At 45.5% G+C, this 14994-nt stretch overlaps 1 protein-coding gene across 1 annotated transcript in view; it reads right to left on the bottom strand.

Moving 5' to 3' along the window:
* Epb41l4b (erythrocyte membrane protein band 4.1 like 4B) overlaps positions 1 to 14994 on the bottom strand; it is a 144428-nt gene that overhangs the window by 66923 nt on the left and 62511 nt on the right. The window contains 8 exon segments of the mRNA XM_027403049.2: positions 1902 to 1935; positions 5463 to 5493; positions 7940 to 8049; positions 10728 to 10897; positions 10989 to 11058; positions 11371 to 11459; positions 11617 to 11704; positions 13446 to 13566. Coding sequence (XP_027258850.1) covers positions 1902 to 1935; positions 5463 to 5493; positions 7940 to 8049; positions 10728 to 10897; positions 10989 to 11058; positions 11371 to 11459; positions 11617 to 11704; positions 13446 to 13566 — 713 coding nt within the window.

The following is a 14994-nucleotide window of genomic DNA, read 5'->3' as shown; positions in this document are numbered from 1 at the left end:
CCGTTATGAGATCCAGTGCCCTCTTCTGGTGTGCAGATATACATGGAAGCAGAATGTTGTATACATAATAAATAAATAAAATCTTTAAAAAAAAAGAATAAAGTTTCAAACTGAAATTGTTTGTGGAACAGCATTGTCACTTGTGACACCCATAGCCAAACATCAGGGCACAGACACTGGGAGGACAGCATGCCTTAGGCACTTGCCCAGGACATGGTTGGTCAACAAGGTGATGCTATGGGAGGTGACTGGGTCTTTGGGTCTCTGAGGGACCCTGGTTAGTTCTCCTGAGAAAAGCGGTACAGCCCCCCTCCCCAACCCCGTCTTGCCCTGGCCCCCATCTCACCATGTAATTTCTTCCTCCACATACACTCCTCTGCTCTTATGCTAGAAATCCCTTACCAGAGCTGAATGAAGGCTAGTACTACACTTTTGACCCCTCAAAGCCATGAATTAAATGACCTTTATTTTATTTGATAAAGTGCACAGTTATGGGTATTCAGTCATAGCAATAGAAGGGGGAAAAAAGACTAACATAGGGTTCCAAGTTAGAAGTCAGCAGACATGGGTTTCTGCCTTCAAGCAGAAACAAATGGCTGCCTGGGATGCAAAGTCCATGACATCCTCCCAGAGTCCCTATCTGTAGGTTCCTTAGGATCTCTGAGATCTAGAGATGACAAGTTCCTACTCCTTAAGTTTCTGTCCAACTTTTAAGGGGTGAGACTGAAACGCTGCTTGTTCCTTTAATGCTGACCACATGGTTTTAGTGCTCAGGGCTAAATTCCGGTGGATCTGGGAGCTTCCAATTTACAAGAAAAAAGGAGGAGGGGACTGCAGGAGTACGAATGGGAAAGACACTGGAGCAAGCAGACAAGGGGCAAAGGACTCCAGGCAGATGAGCGCAGGCAAGGCAGCACCAGCAAGAACCTAAAGGCAACTACTGTACAGCTCCTGGACTGTACACAAGCTGAACACAGGCTCGTGTCAGGAACAGTGGGAAGGGACATAAGAAGTCAGGACAGGCTGTGGAAGCCCAGAGAGGGCAACCAACAGCAGCTGTGGAGAGGCTGGCTCACTCACTGGGCTGCCAAGAAGGCTTTGGCAGTAGTGGGTGGGCAGGTAGGAGGCATGGGCCCTGGTTGGCACTGCTGTGAAATAACACAACACTGGATATGGAACTGAACACAATAGGTCTGGTGTTTGACAAATAGGTTCAAGGTAAATGATGTCTCCATTGGCGTGAATGGGTTTACCATGAAAAGGGTTGGGGGAGAAGGACCAACAAAAACAAAGCAAAACAAACAAACAAACAAATCTACAGAGTGTGGTGGTGACACCTTTAATCCCAGCACATGAGGGGAAGAGGCAGGTGGATCTCTGTGAGTTAAAGACTAGAACTCACTGCTCTACACAGAGCCAGATCCTGTCTCAAAAACAAAACAAAACAAACAAAAATGTCCTTCCTGCAAGTCTCTTTAGTCCTTTGGCACCCCAGCAGTCACAGTCAAGCCCAAGAAGACAAACTAAGAAGAAGCAGAACCTACCATCTGGATGCCTGTCTCAGGGCTCGAGTTCACTAAGTCCACACAAGCACTTGCATTCACCAGGCCCATGGCATGTTTTCACAAAAGCATGCCCTTGAGTGGCACTGGGAGTCTGTGCCTGACCAACAGAAACATCACTGCATGCCTCTGGCACTTGCAGGTTAACAAGGTTACAAATGTGCACTTCACATGACTGGGAGGGAACAGGGGTCAGGGCGGGAGGATTTGTCCTTTAGAGTTTTTTGGAAAACAACAAGAGGAATGAACCAAAACCTGATAAGAGTATGTTGTCACTACATACTGTTCATTGTGCAAAATTCAGAAACTTTAAGAAACATCTCAAACACAGCATCTCACCTGGTAATTATGGACTTCAGGATTTGTTTTAGAGCTAAAAAGAAGAAGAGAAAACATCATTTTACCAGTTTTAGGAGGCATTATGATGGACATATTTAACAGTCATAACTAATCCTACAACCCCCCTGATCCATTAGTAATGGCTCCACATTGGTTGCTAGAGCTTACATGAATATATATATATATATATATATATATATATATATATATAAATCATATAATCAAGGAAGCTACAAGTACCAACTTTCCCTCACCAATTTAAGACTCACCAGCATGAACACCCCGGTGAGATGCCAAAGTGTAGCTGTGACATATTTGGGTTACCTTTCAGCAGTGCAAACCAAGCAGCTTTGGTTCCCATTGCCACACACCACCCCCTCCCTAGCATTGCCCCATAGGCTACATCTCTAGTGATGGCACAGAGCTTCTTGCAGCTGGAGGGAGAGGTATCAGCTTCTTCGAGACACCTACCACAGTGCCTGTGGTAGGGATCACGCGAGTCCCTGGAACATGGTGACACTCATTGCTGCTGATCTGGACACAGCGGTGAGTGTTCATTCAAGTTAAGCCTCTACCCTGTTACTAATCTACATAGCAGGGTGACAAAGTCTATGACATTCCCTACCACCTTAATCCACCTCAATTCACAGACAAAAGGAACAGCTGCTTCAGACAGAATTAGGGATCTAACTAAGAATCACTAGCCAGTCACTGGCTGAGATAGGGTTGACTCAACATGTGCTCAGAACCAAAACCTATTTTCTTTCCACTAAATCTAGCTGGCTCTTGGAGGGTCTGTGGAAAAGTTCAGAGCTCAAGTGTGATCTAATTTGATTAGGATCTTAATGAGAACTAGCTTGGCAAATATATAAACATATACACATACATAAATATGTGTGGAATATATATATATATATGTATATATATATATATATATATATACACATACATACAGAGAAAGAGAGAGAAAGAGAGGGAAGGAGGGAGGGAAGAGAGAGAGAGAGAGAGAGAGAGAGAGAGAGAGAGAGAGAGAGAGAGAGAGAATGTTTGCTGTATAAGATGCAAGCTCAGTGCCTGCCAGAAACCTCACAACCCCAGAACAATCACTGGGCAGTCACTGTTGCTAGGGTGCCTGGAATCAAGGTTTATTGCCTCTCTAAGAAGGGGGTTGGAGGAGAAGAGGCATCTTCGTTCTGAGTCTTACACTGGGTTTGCATTTAGTTTTCAGAGAGGCCTGGTAGTGAAGCCAGGCTCTGAGCCAGACCACTTAGGCTGAATCTCAGCAGGTGGGTAAAGTGTTCCACACGGTGCTGTTTTTCCAGCAGTACCTCTGTGGTTCCCAGCACAACTTCATCCATGGCCCCCACAGCAATTCTACTTACCCTGGATCCCACAGGCTGGGAAGAGCAATTGAACAGCTGTGAACAGCAGTTATTAGCTCATTTGTTCCTAAAGGGTATATTTACTGACACTATTTTGTGAGTGTGGCGATTTTTTTAATGTTTGTTTTCATTCCCAATATATAATCTCCCCTAGATTCTAAGAGGGAAATGCCACTTTATCAGGGAAATATAAACAAACAAAACAATCATCTCCTAAGAAAGCAAGAAATACTGTAGCTTACAATCCCCTGAGAATTAAAAGCAGGACCTGACAGGCTGAAAAGACCACCAGTTTTCAGCCTATGATCTGCTGAGACCCTGACTGCCAGAGCCCCCCCCTCCCTCCAAGACAGAGAGCACACCTGCAGACCTACAACTACCCAACCTGAGAACACTGTAAATACCCCATACTTTCCACCACAGGAGCAATGGGTTCAAGAGAATTCTCCCCACCTTCACTAAATGCAGAAGGCAGATGGCATGAACAGGCCAGCTTGTCCTTGCAAATACACTCTGGAACCTAAGGCTATGCTAACTTTGCGCTCAGGAACCCAAGGTTTCTTGAAAGGATCTCAGTGCTTCCTGAGGTGGGGAGGAAGCCAACAAACAGGTGGGCCTTGGTCCTTCTCTACCCACAAGTAGCTCTCCGGTTTTCTCTGTTTTGTTTGCTTTTAAGTCAGGCTTTTTGGGGATGGTGGGAGAGTGTAAAAATCACAAGCTAAAAAATCTGGGGAGAACACCAACCTATTCCAAGATCCTTGCCTGCAAATGAGGAAAAAAGGAAGCATAGCAAGCAGAAGGCCAAAGGCTCCAGGATGCATTTGAAAAAAAAACTGTTATGGAGAGGGGTTCCTGAGGTTGGAGCTTAGATGCTAGCCAGAGCAGTGGAGGCCCTGATCGCATGTCTTGTTTGCCAGGATGAGAGTACAAAGCACAGGCCATCTGTACCCATCTCATTGGCCACCACCATCTTTGCCCCATCAGCCTTGAGGACTCAGCCTGCAGTTTAGAACCAATGATCTATCTACCAACTTTTCTTTCCCATGACAGTCAATCCTAGCATGCCATGCTTATAGAGGAAAAGAGATGGTTTCAGATAGGAGAGAGAAGGTGAGGTAGTAGGTAGGGCAGTGATCTCATCTAGAGACCACGCTAACCTTACCAGGGAAGCTTTGAAGAACAAACTCCCAAGTCCCTACATGTGTACAAGTATTAATGTGGCCCAGGGCTGTCCTGCCCAAAGGGGATGTTTCATAGCTCATCAGGTAATTCCAGACACAGGCAGAGTCAAGCTAGGGAAGAAGCAGCTAATTTGACCCATGGGCCAAATGTGGCCAACTGGTACTTATGAATAAAGTTTTATTAAATCACAATCATGCTCATTCATTTGCATATTGTCTACAGCTGCTTCAGTATTGCTACAGCAGCACTGACTAGTTCTGAAAGAGATGTCACAGCCCAGAATTCAAAATATTTCCTATGTGTCTCCGGATGGGAAGCTTGTTGCCAAGTACCCCACAGGAGATTTTTCAGGCTTGTGATACATTATTTTCTGGTGGGAACTCTCGAGGTGGCTTATTTATCTGTCTGCTTGCTTTTATTATTGTTGTTATGTCTATGTGCATGATGTTTGTGCACGGCATGGTGCATGTGTGGAGGTCAGGTCAGAGGACAGCACTATGGAGCCAGTTCTCTCTTTCCACCTCTACATGGGTTTGAACATAAATTTCAAGGCCTGCACAGCAAGCACCTTTACCCACTGAGCCATCTTTCCACCTTCCAGTGCCGTTTAACACCTCCTAGCATCTGCATGTCACCGGACAACGCAGCACCTGTTGCTGTGGAACCTTCGCTCAGCGGCGGGGCCTTCAGTCCCCACCCTCGCCTCTGGCACGTGCTGCGTACTTGGCTGCCACCTTACCACTGTGACAACAAAACACACACACAAAGCACTATGCTACTCAAACAAAATAGCTGTTTTGCAACAAGAAAGTCCTGGAACATTCTGTTGTATGCTTTTTGAAAGCTGGGAGGATGGTACAGCCAGGCAGCAGGAAAAGGAAAAGAAAAGTTATCAGGCTAGCCACTTAGATTTAATTGTATTAAGGAGAAAGTCAACACTGCAAACACACAGGTAATTAGAGGGGAGAGATGTGCTGGGGAGTCTGGGGGTACTTACCAGAGCTGAGCAGCAATCACCGGGTTGCTTGCTGTAAAGAAAGGATGGGAAGTTATGTAAAACTTTAAAACATTCACTACACGACAACACACAGACAGAGCTGTCTATCAAACCACAGTCCTCATCTCAAACCAGACAGCTCTGAACTCTACCTACTTCTTACCCAAGGATTTGAACAGCCTTCCCTCTGATTGACATGGTTCCTCCCTAGTTCTCTAGGCAACTCTAGATCAGGCTCCCAGGGCTGGGTGTGCCGATATGCCTACAAAGCACCAGGAGACAACCACAGGACCGTGCTTGCTCCTGAGGAGCTGGTGGTGATGAGTGGAGATGGGAAAACAATGTAAATGATGGGGGATGAAACACCAGCAGACATCTCTGAAAGAACGTGGAGCAGGCATTTTTGATGGGCAGAGGCAGAGCCTGCATAAAAGGCTTGCACTCATTCAACTACACTTCTTTTCTTTTTTTGTTTAATGCTGGGAATTGAACCCACAGCCTTGCTACCACCGAGATATATCCCCAACTTTCCCCCCACTACTCTTCTTCTTTTGAGGGGGCAAAGTTGTATATTGCTCCGGCTGGCCTCAAATACGACGTAGCTGAGGACCACACTGAATTTCTGATGATCTTCCTGCCTCTACCTCCCCAGTGTTGAGATTATTGGTTTACAGAACTGGGAGACCAAATCCAGGGTTTCAATGGAGCCAGGCAAGCACTCTCCCAACCAGGCTATACCCAGCAATCCTTACTTCAAGAAGGGTACAACAGGGGAAATCACTCAGAGCTTCACAAAGATTCTAGGCCTCTAGCTGGAAAGTATGTCAGTAAAATAAGAGGAGAAAAAGGTCCTCAGAGGCAGAAGTCTAAAACAGCCTCAAGCTATCTAGTGGGATCTGGCCATATGTTCCACATCTAGGTCAGCTACACTGGACGTTCCTCGATACCCCCCCCCCCCGCCCCTTATGATAGCAAACACTTATGGGAACTGTGTGCTTACAACTACATCAAAACAGTGCTTTTTTCTTTAGAAAGTTGTTCCCCAGATTGGCCTGTTTTGGACACCTGTGACTCAATGGACAACATACCCCACCCACCCCTCACACCCAAGTGTGGTTCTGTTAGTGGGGGACAATGGTCCTGGCATGAGTTCTCACCCCTTGCTATTTCTTTAGACACTGCCCGGTGCTGCCTGTAGTCATCCTTCATCAGTGTACTGCCCTCTCTTGAACATGTTCCTGGCCTTTCTTTTTGTTTGTGGCTTTTTCTTTCCTTTTCATTAATTACAAATTTTCACTTATTTTACATACTGACTGCAACTTCCCTCCCCACCTTCTCCCATTCCCTCTGCCCATCTCCCTTGCTTGTATTTTTGGCTTGTTGGTTTGGTTTTTAGAGACAGGGTTTCTCTACACAGACAGGGTTTCTCTAGCTGTTCTGGAACTCACTGTGTAGACCAGGCTGACCTCGGAACTCAGAGAGATTCACCTGCTTCTGCCTCCTGAGTGCTGGGATTAAAGGTGTGTGCTATCACAGTCTGGCTCCCGGGTGTTTCTTAAAGTTAAGGCTGTATTTTGGGATGGAGGGAGGGAGCTCTTGGCTTTTTTTCTCCTCTAAAGCAACTGAAAAATGACTTAAAACCTGTTGACTGTGATAGTTCTGTGCCGTTGGCTTATCACATAAGGAAATGGGTACAGGGAGACAAAGGTTGAAGATTCTAGAAGGCATAGGTATAAAAGCAGGGTTCCATAGAGACCCACTAAAGCCCAGGTGATGCAAGAAAAATGTATAGAACAGTCTTGCTGTAAAAAAAAAAAAAAAGGACAAACAACTTATTGCTAACTGGAGTGTGCCAGATAGAGAACCCATCTGTGCAGAGAAATGAGCTATACAGAGCTTCCAGCTAAGATTCTGAAACCTAACTGGAATAGAATTGAGCCAGGAGGGCTCATGCACTGCCTGGCACATCCTGGTCTCAGGCCTCACACAGGTGGGAGTCAGTAAGGGACATGAGTGAGGTTCAGGGAATTCTAAGCAGGAGAGTAGCACAGCAGGGTGCAGCTGTATTCAGGGATGGCCATGTCTGGACTGACCATGGGGGACCTGAACTCTGTCTCTGCAGGTTCTGCATCCATTCTTCTGTGGTCATAATTCAGGTTAGCAAGTGCCTGATGTCCCCACCAGGAATGGCAAGGCAGTGGAGACAATGGATGCAGTACCTTCTATGGGCAAACGTGATACTCTTGAGGATCCAAGCCTGAACGAAGTAGAGAGGAACATTCGAAGGAAGACAGACAAGAAGAGGCAAAGGAGCACACTGAGTGGGACAAAGATTAAGACTGGAGGGTGTGAGTCCCATGACATTCTTTTCCCACAGCTTTCAAACACCAGAGGGCAATGGCACTAAGTTCCTCCCCAGCTAACCGACCCACCAAGCCCTCTTGCAAAATGGCACCAAGGAAGGAACACCGAGTAACCTTTGAATGTGGAATGTCGCCGGGATGGGTAGCGTTTGCTAGGCTTCCTCTCAAAGGTGCTGGTCCTTCGCAATCTGGAGCCGTGAGTAGCTTGATATTCTGTCCGCCCACTGGGAAGGAAATATTTGATTGCACATTAACGTCAATACCAGCTCTCAGCATACCACAGCTATTGCAAGTGAATATTTTTATTATTCAAGAGCTCCAGTGCACATTTCAACTTAGCATGAACTCTCGTGGTAAAGACATGCTAAGTTTAAAGCTTCTATTTGGAAATACAATCTCCTTTGCCAAGCCAGGCACAGGGGCAAGAATCTCTTTCTACCAAAGGATAAAACTTCAATTTAAGTGCCAACCACTTGGTTGCTCAAACCAAATAGGTCTGAGTACTTGGATCACTTAAAGAAGAAAACACTGATTAGACACAGAATAACCTTTCAAGGAACACCATAGAGACATTTAGCATTTCACATCTTCTCCGAGGCTCTTGTAGCAGGCCCCTAAACTAAACCTTGGCTTCCCTTGTGATGCACCACAGGAACTGTTTCTAACTTCATAAGGGCTTTCCAGACTTGAGCACTGTGAAGCCAGATGCAGCTTCCAGGAGGGGAGCTGTGTTTTGCTGATCCACCCATCACTGCTCCAGTCCAGTTGCTTTTGGCTGATTTTTTAGATGGAAGGAGCCAAATGCTACCTGATCCAGATGCCTCCTAGGGGTGACCTCACCTCCAAACTTCCCTTCCTTCTTCATTTCTCCTTGAGGAACAAAGGTCACTACGTCTGAGCCAATCCTTGGAGCATCCTCCCAGAAGGAAAAAGCCTACTTATTTTGGCAATCTCCTCGACTGCCCTCTCCACCCAACTCCAAATCCACACAGATATGGGTAGACTGCAGCCAGTGGCTCTGTGAACCTCTGCCATGCTGACCTGTCCATCCTTCAAGGGCCTGGTGATGCGATTCTTTTTTCTCTAGGACTTGGTCTTCTTTTCCCTCTCCTTAGAGCATTTAAAAAACACATTCAAACAAAAACTAGTCTTTAAACAGAAACTCACAGCCATTCCCATGCATGGTGCATAAACCTGAAGTGAGCGACACTGCTGGCATTTTAAACAGAGTTCAGGGACATGCCACGTGTGGGCAGAGGTTACGAAACCAAGTGCAGTTCTCTACCATGTAACTGAGATTCTTAGACTCGGGAGTGTATTTAAAAGTGCATTCCAGGCTGGAGAGATGGCTCTGTGGGCTGCTTTTCCAGGGGATCCAGGCTCAATTTCCAGCACCCACATAATAGTTCACAACTCTTGTTTTAGGACATCTGACATCTTCTCTGGCCTCTTCAGTCACCAGGCACTCACATGGTGCACAAACACACATGTAGACAAAACACCCATACACAAAAATATATAAAATTAAAACAAAATAAAATTCACATCCCAAGGGCTGACACACACATGTGCACATTCACACACTCTGATTATGGAGGCTGTGCATTTTCAGTTTTAAAGATGCCCCAGGAGTTTTCATGCACTCAGTTTTTAAACTCAAAAGTGAAAATATGTGAGAATAAGCTATTTTTTCAGGCTCTTCTCAAATTCAAATACAGATAGACAGACAGACAGACAGACAGACAGACAGACAGACAGACAGACACACACACACACACACACACACACACACACTCTCTCTCTCATCCTTAATCATTACCCAATCTCTTGACACTATCATGTAAAAGGAAGCATAGCAATGGTGAGAAGTTTAAGAACCAGGGCTGGGAAGATGTTTAGGCAGTAAAGTCCTGACACAGCATGAAAATCCGAGTTTGGATTCTCAGCACCATGTCAACAGCAGGGGTCTTGTTCTGCAATCTGTAATCCTAGCACTGGGGAGGTGGAGATAAGTGGAGACCAGCAGTATAGCTCAGTCAGTGAGCTCCAGGTTCATCAAGAGATGAGATGGACAGCAGCAACCGAGGAAGTCCCTTACGTCACTCTCAGGCTTCTATGAAAGCTTGCACATACACAAGTGGATAGACCCACTGGAAGAAATGCAAACAACAACACACATACACATATACACAAACAAATAGAAGCACCAAGGCCAGGTGTGTGGGATACACTTCTAAGGCAGAGAGTTTGAGCCTAGTATAGTTTGTAAACCAGGGACACTTGATCTGCCTTGTTGAGGCTGCCTCTAGGGTCATGAGTTCTAGTGCAGCACAATCCAACAGAGCCTCCTACTGTGAACGACCCTTTCTTTGTGCTGTGTCTGCCCTACTCACAGGCAGTTACCACCTTATGGCCACAGATCACTGGAAATGAGGCAGTTGACACCAAGAACCAATTGTTTTCAACTATCGTAGCTTCAGGTAGGTAGCTAGTGGCCACTGCACTGGACAGTACCATTCTAGCTATAGGTGTAATCCCAGCAATTTGGTTACTACATGTTGAGCACACTTCACCCCCAAATCCAAAACATTCGGGGGTCCTAAACTCAAATATTTGCAATATCAAGTATCGCCCATGCAAACATCTCCAAACTGAGAAAAATGCCACCATCTCAAACACTCCTGGCACCAAGCATTTCACCTCAAATCAGTTCCATTTTATCAGTAAAGTGATGGAAGCCAGAGAGGTTGTGGCTGGACTTAAATGGCACACCTTAGGAAGGAAATGGAGGGTGGGACAAACAACCCGATGGACGGACAAATCTGCTGCTACGTTCATACACAGAAAAAAGGAGTGGTCATTCTCTGAAACACACGGTCCATGTCGTAAAGCAACTGCCAACCTGAACCGGAAGCGGGAACCTAGGCGGATGAAGTCCGATCTGGTGGACTTGCTGTTGCTGGGTGTGCGCAGACGGAAGAAGGCGTGGTGCTCCACAGCACACTTCCACAAGTGCTTGCAGGTGCGTGCACTGTCCAGCCTGAACACGAAGGTGTGCTCCTGCTCACGCCCCTGAGGGAGGAAGCAAAGGTCCTCGTGGGGGCGTATGTCACAGGGACACCGGCGGGAGGCAATGAGGAGGACAGCGGGGAGCAAGGCCTACCTGGTCATCATCCTCCACTACAATGAGGGTCAGTTTGCTCTTTTTAAAGTCCATTTTGGTGATCTTAGGCCTGGTCAGAGAGAGAGCGTTTTAAAAAGGGCAGTCTACAGCCAAACTGTCCACACATCAAACAGTTTCCTTTCTACTCATAAAAGTTTAGATTGGTTAAGAAAAGAAAAATCATCATTCATTCATTTAAATATGATTATCTAGAGGTTCAGTGCATCGGCCACACACCCACAATGACAATAGGATGGTGTGATTTTTTTTTTTTTTAAAGCGAATCTGGGTGTTGCAAATACCCCTCAAAATCATCCATCACATAGACTTTCCAACACAAAATAGGAAAAGACATTTTTAATATTAGACAAAACTAAATTACCAAAAGAATAAGCCTATTTTGTTAGCTCCTTCAAAGATTAATATGCCTGTCGGGGTCAGTCCAAGAGAATATTCACAGCCATCTCTTCCCTACAAACAAACGAAGTGACAGTCGGTAGAGGGTTCTAACAGGTCGTCACAGAGAAGAACGCAAACAATTTCCTCACCAAAATTTACTTTTGATGGCACACTATGCATTTTTTCAGAAACAGCAAAATAAAATGACGTAAACACACAGAGTTCTTACCCTGACGACGTGCATGTCCACCCCATACATTTCCAGCCACTTTGCTTTGTTGAGATAGGAGAGTTCCGCCTGGGCAGGGCTCTTTCCCCTTAGAAAAAAAACAACGGAGACACATGTAAAAGGGCCCCACACACCCGCAGGGTCTGAAGAGCCCACTGTGTTACAGAAAGTCATGCAACAGTTACAGCAATGGAGAGCCCAAGTTTATAAGGATGGGAAACAATCTCCAAGAGCCCCATGTTAACTGAATAGGAAGACCACAGAAAGGTGTTTCTGAGGATAACCTAAGAAAACAAGAGTGTACGCTGGGCATTGGTGGTGCACACCTTTAATCCTAGCACTCAGGAGGCAGAGGCAGGCAGATCTCTAAGTTCGAGGCCAGCCTGGTCTACAGAGTGAGTTTCAGGATATTCAGGGCTACACAGAAAAACCCTGTCGCAAAAAAAAAAAAAAAGAAAGAAAAGAAAAAAAAAGAAAAGAAAAAAGAAATAAGAGTTTGGTCTAAGGCAAAGGGAAAAACTGTTCTTCCTGACCTTCTTCTGGGAGAAAGGAGGTTGCATGTGGAAGAGTGGGTGGGACTTGTTGACTGGACACCTGCACATTTCCCTATCATTTTATGACAAGAACCCATGCCGTCTTTAATTTTAAAAGTCATCAAAGGACTGAGGGAAATAGAAAGTCAGACTAAGTCAGGTCCAAGAGTAACTAGGAACATGTGGTTTGTGTGTATGTACACATATGCACGTGTGTGCATCACTGGCAAACTGCCATATTGGTCCAGGCAAAACAAAAACAAGTATGTTAGATTAGGGTGGTAGCGGCAGGGAAACATGAAGACAAACACCATGCTGGCTCTCAGTGTAATGAGCACACTTTGGGGACATATAATAAAACTGTATGTCACATGGTCTCATCATTTCACCATAGGACGACAAGCCAAGTACGCCTGACTCAAAATGTGTGAGACCAAAATTATTGGTGGTCCTTTCTTTTTTTCCCTTTTTCAGATGTTCAAATACTAATGTGAAGACAATGAGATACTCTGAAGGGTAAGACCCAACTCTGAACATCAAAGTCATTTATGTCACATTTACCTGATACATAAAACTGGAAGGTCCTGGAGGTGATTTCATACACATTTAGAAGTTGTTCCTATGATTAGACTTCAGCCTGCCCCATAAAGCCTGGTGTGCATTTTCCAAATGTATCACCAGGTTGGTGCTCAAGTTTCACATTTTAGATTCAGAATTTGGGAGCTAGGGATATTCCACCTATATTTCTAAAAGGTTTGCTCTTAGAGTAGTGGTCCTCAATCTGCAAGATGCCTTTGGGGTTCACACAGCAGATATCCTGTATATCAGATATTTACAATTCATAACAGTAGTAAAATTACAGTTATGATGCAGCAACTAAATAATTTTATAGTTGGGGGTCACCACCACATGAGGAAGTAACTGTATTAAAGGGTCACAGCATTAGGAAGGTTAAGAACCACTGCTCGGGACGGACAGAAACTTGGAAGCACAGCATTTTATCCACACCTGGATAAAATTGTAAGAAATAATCAAATCAGACAGAAGCTGTGCATTTCAGAGACGGAAAACAGCATGGCTTGACCTTTGCACATTTCTCAGAAGAGAGGCCTTTTGGAAACAGGATGAAACACAGGAGAAAGGTTCCAACCTGGTCATTAACGGAGCACCTCTTCTCTGTGAGACAAAAGGCACTGTGTTGAGGAAGGTCATGCAACAGTTTTTCAGAAGGGTCTGGTGAGCACATAGGACAAATAAACAAGCAGTTTAGATCACGAGAGAGGTGCACTGCCTTACCTGTACTCTTTCCATCTCTGGAAGATATCGAATTCCATGGCTTCTGTCTGATTTGGGATGAACCGAAACTCAGACACAAGCTCTGGCGTGTGTTCCGGAAGCTCGCACTCCCCCAGCTCCGCTGTACAGTTCATAAAAGGGAGGAAAACAGAAGACACTGAACACTTTGGGTTATTGCTGCAACCGAATCCAAAGGCATTCATTTTATCAGAAAGTACGGGTGCCCCTGAGGTAGAGCCCTCTCGTTATCCGCTTCCCTCAGAATCCCTGGGAGTCATTCTAACCCCCTTCAAATAGAGAAGTACACCATCATCTCAGTCATTACTGTCTTTCTCCTCACTGCTTCTCCCACCTAGGGAAGCCTGGCTCACATTTCCCTGGGAAGTGAAAATTTGCAATAAAAGGTGGTTGCAGGCAATGAGGATCTGCCAGAGAGCATCTTCTGCACAGGGCTCTCCTTAAGCACAGGTCAGAGCAGCACTTTAGTGTTTGCAGGGCTGGGAAGGATGGATCAAGTATTCGATGCATGCAGAATCGGAGTGATAAAGGAACAGGGAGGGGTGCTGAGCAGGAGTAAATGCGGCAAGTCAGGCAGAACAGAGAAGGGGAGAGAGGAGAGGGCCGCACAAAAGAGGGACAGCAACAGGAAACTTCACGACAAAAAGCCCAGTATACACTGCACAGTCTTGCTCCTGTCAAGCCACAAAACAGAAGACCCAAGGACATGGTGGCCCCATGCCTCTGGAGCATGAATGAGAAAATCCACTCGACCCCTGCAGACTTTAGAATAAAAGGGAATCCTCCAGTTTTCTCTATAAGCTGTTTATAATAAATGTGGGCCTCAGGCTAGCAAGTCTACATACCACCAGGCAGACTTGCATGCCCATCCAGGAACAGGTCAGTCACTATTTGCCATTTCACAAGACCCTTGGAGACTGGTGCACTTCCCTTGGAAAGGCACTGATCCACAATAGTTGGTTTTGAACTTGAGATGCAAAAGCATCATTTTGTGGGCTCATTAAAACATAACATCATTGGGCCCCACATCCAGATTTACTGATCTTGATACGGACCCAGGCTCAGAACTGAAGGTGACTGTGGATGACCTTCAACTTCTGATCCTCCTACCTTTACCTTTTGAGTGTGCCTGATTTTATGTGGGGCTGGGGATGAAACTCAGGATGTCTTATATGCTAGGCAAGCACTCTACCAACTGGGTTACATCCCCACACATCAAATTTGTACTTCTAACAAATTCCCACCCAATCAAATTTGTACTTCTAACAAATTCTCACCCGACATGATGTCTCAGACATCAATACTACCAGTGGATGGGGTCACACATGCCCAGGAACCTGCAGGGACAGCAGCAGCTCACTACGTACTCAGTATCACATTATTACCCCATTAGGACACGCATGGCCAGCATGTGACTTCTGAGGACCAAAATCTCATTGCCCAACTTTCAGGAGAGGGACTCTGTCTGATTTGTAGAATGGATAAATGTTCCTGTGACTAAGTATGGTGTGTCAATGTGATAAGCCACGGT

Source organism: Cricetulus griseus, chromosome 2, assembly GCF_003668045.3.
Source record: "Cricetulus griseus strain 17A/GY chromosome 2, alternate assembly CriGri-PICRH-1.0, whole genome shotgun sequence".
Lineage (NCBI taxonomy): Eukaryota > Metazoa > Chordata > Mammalia > Rodentia > Cricetidae > Cricetulus > Cricetulus griseus.
The sequence above is the reverse complement of the archived record's forward strand: the minus strand, read 5'-3'. Positions and strand labels throughout refer to the sequence as shown.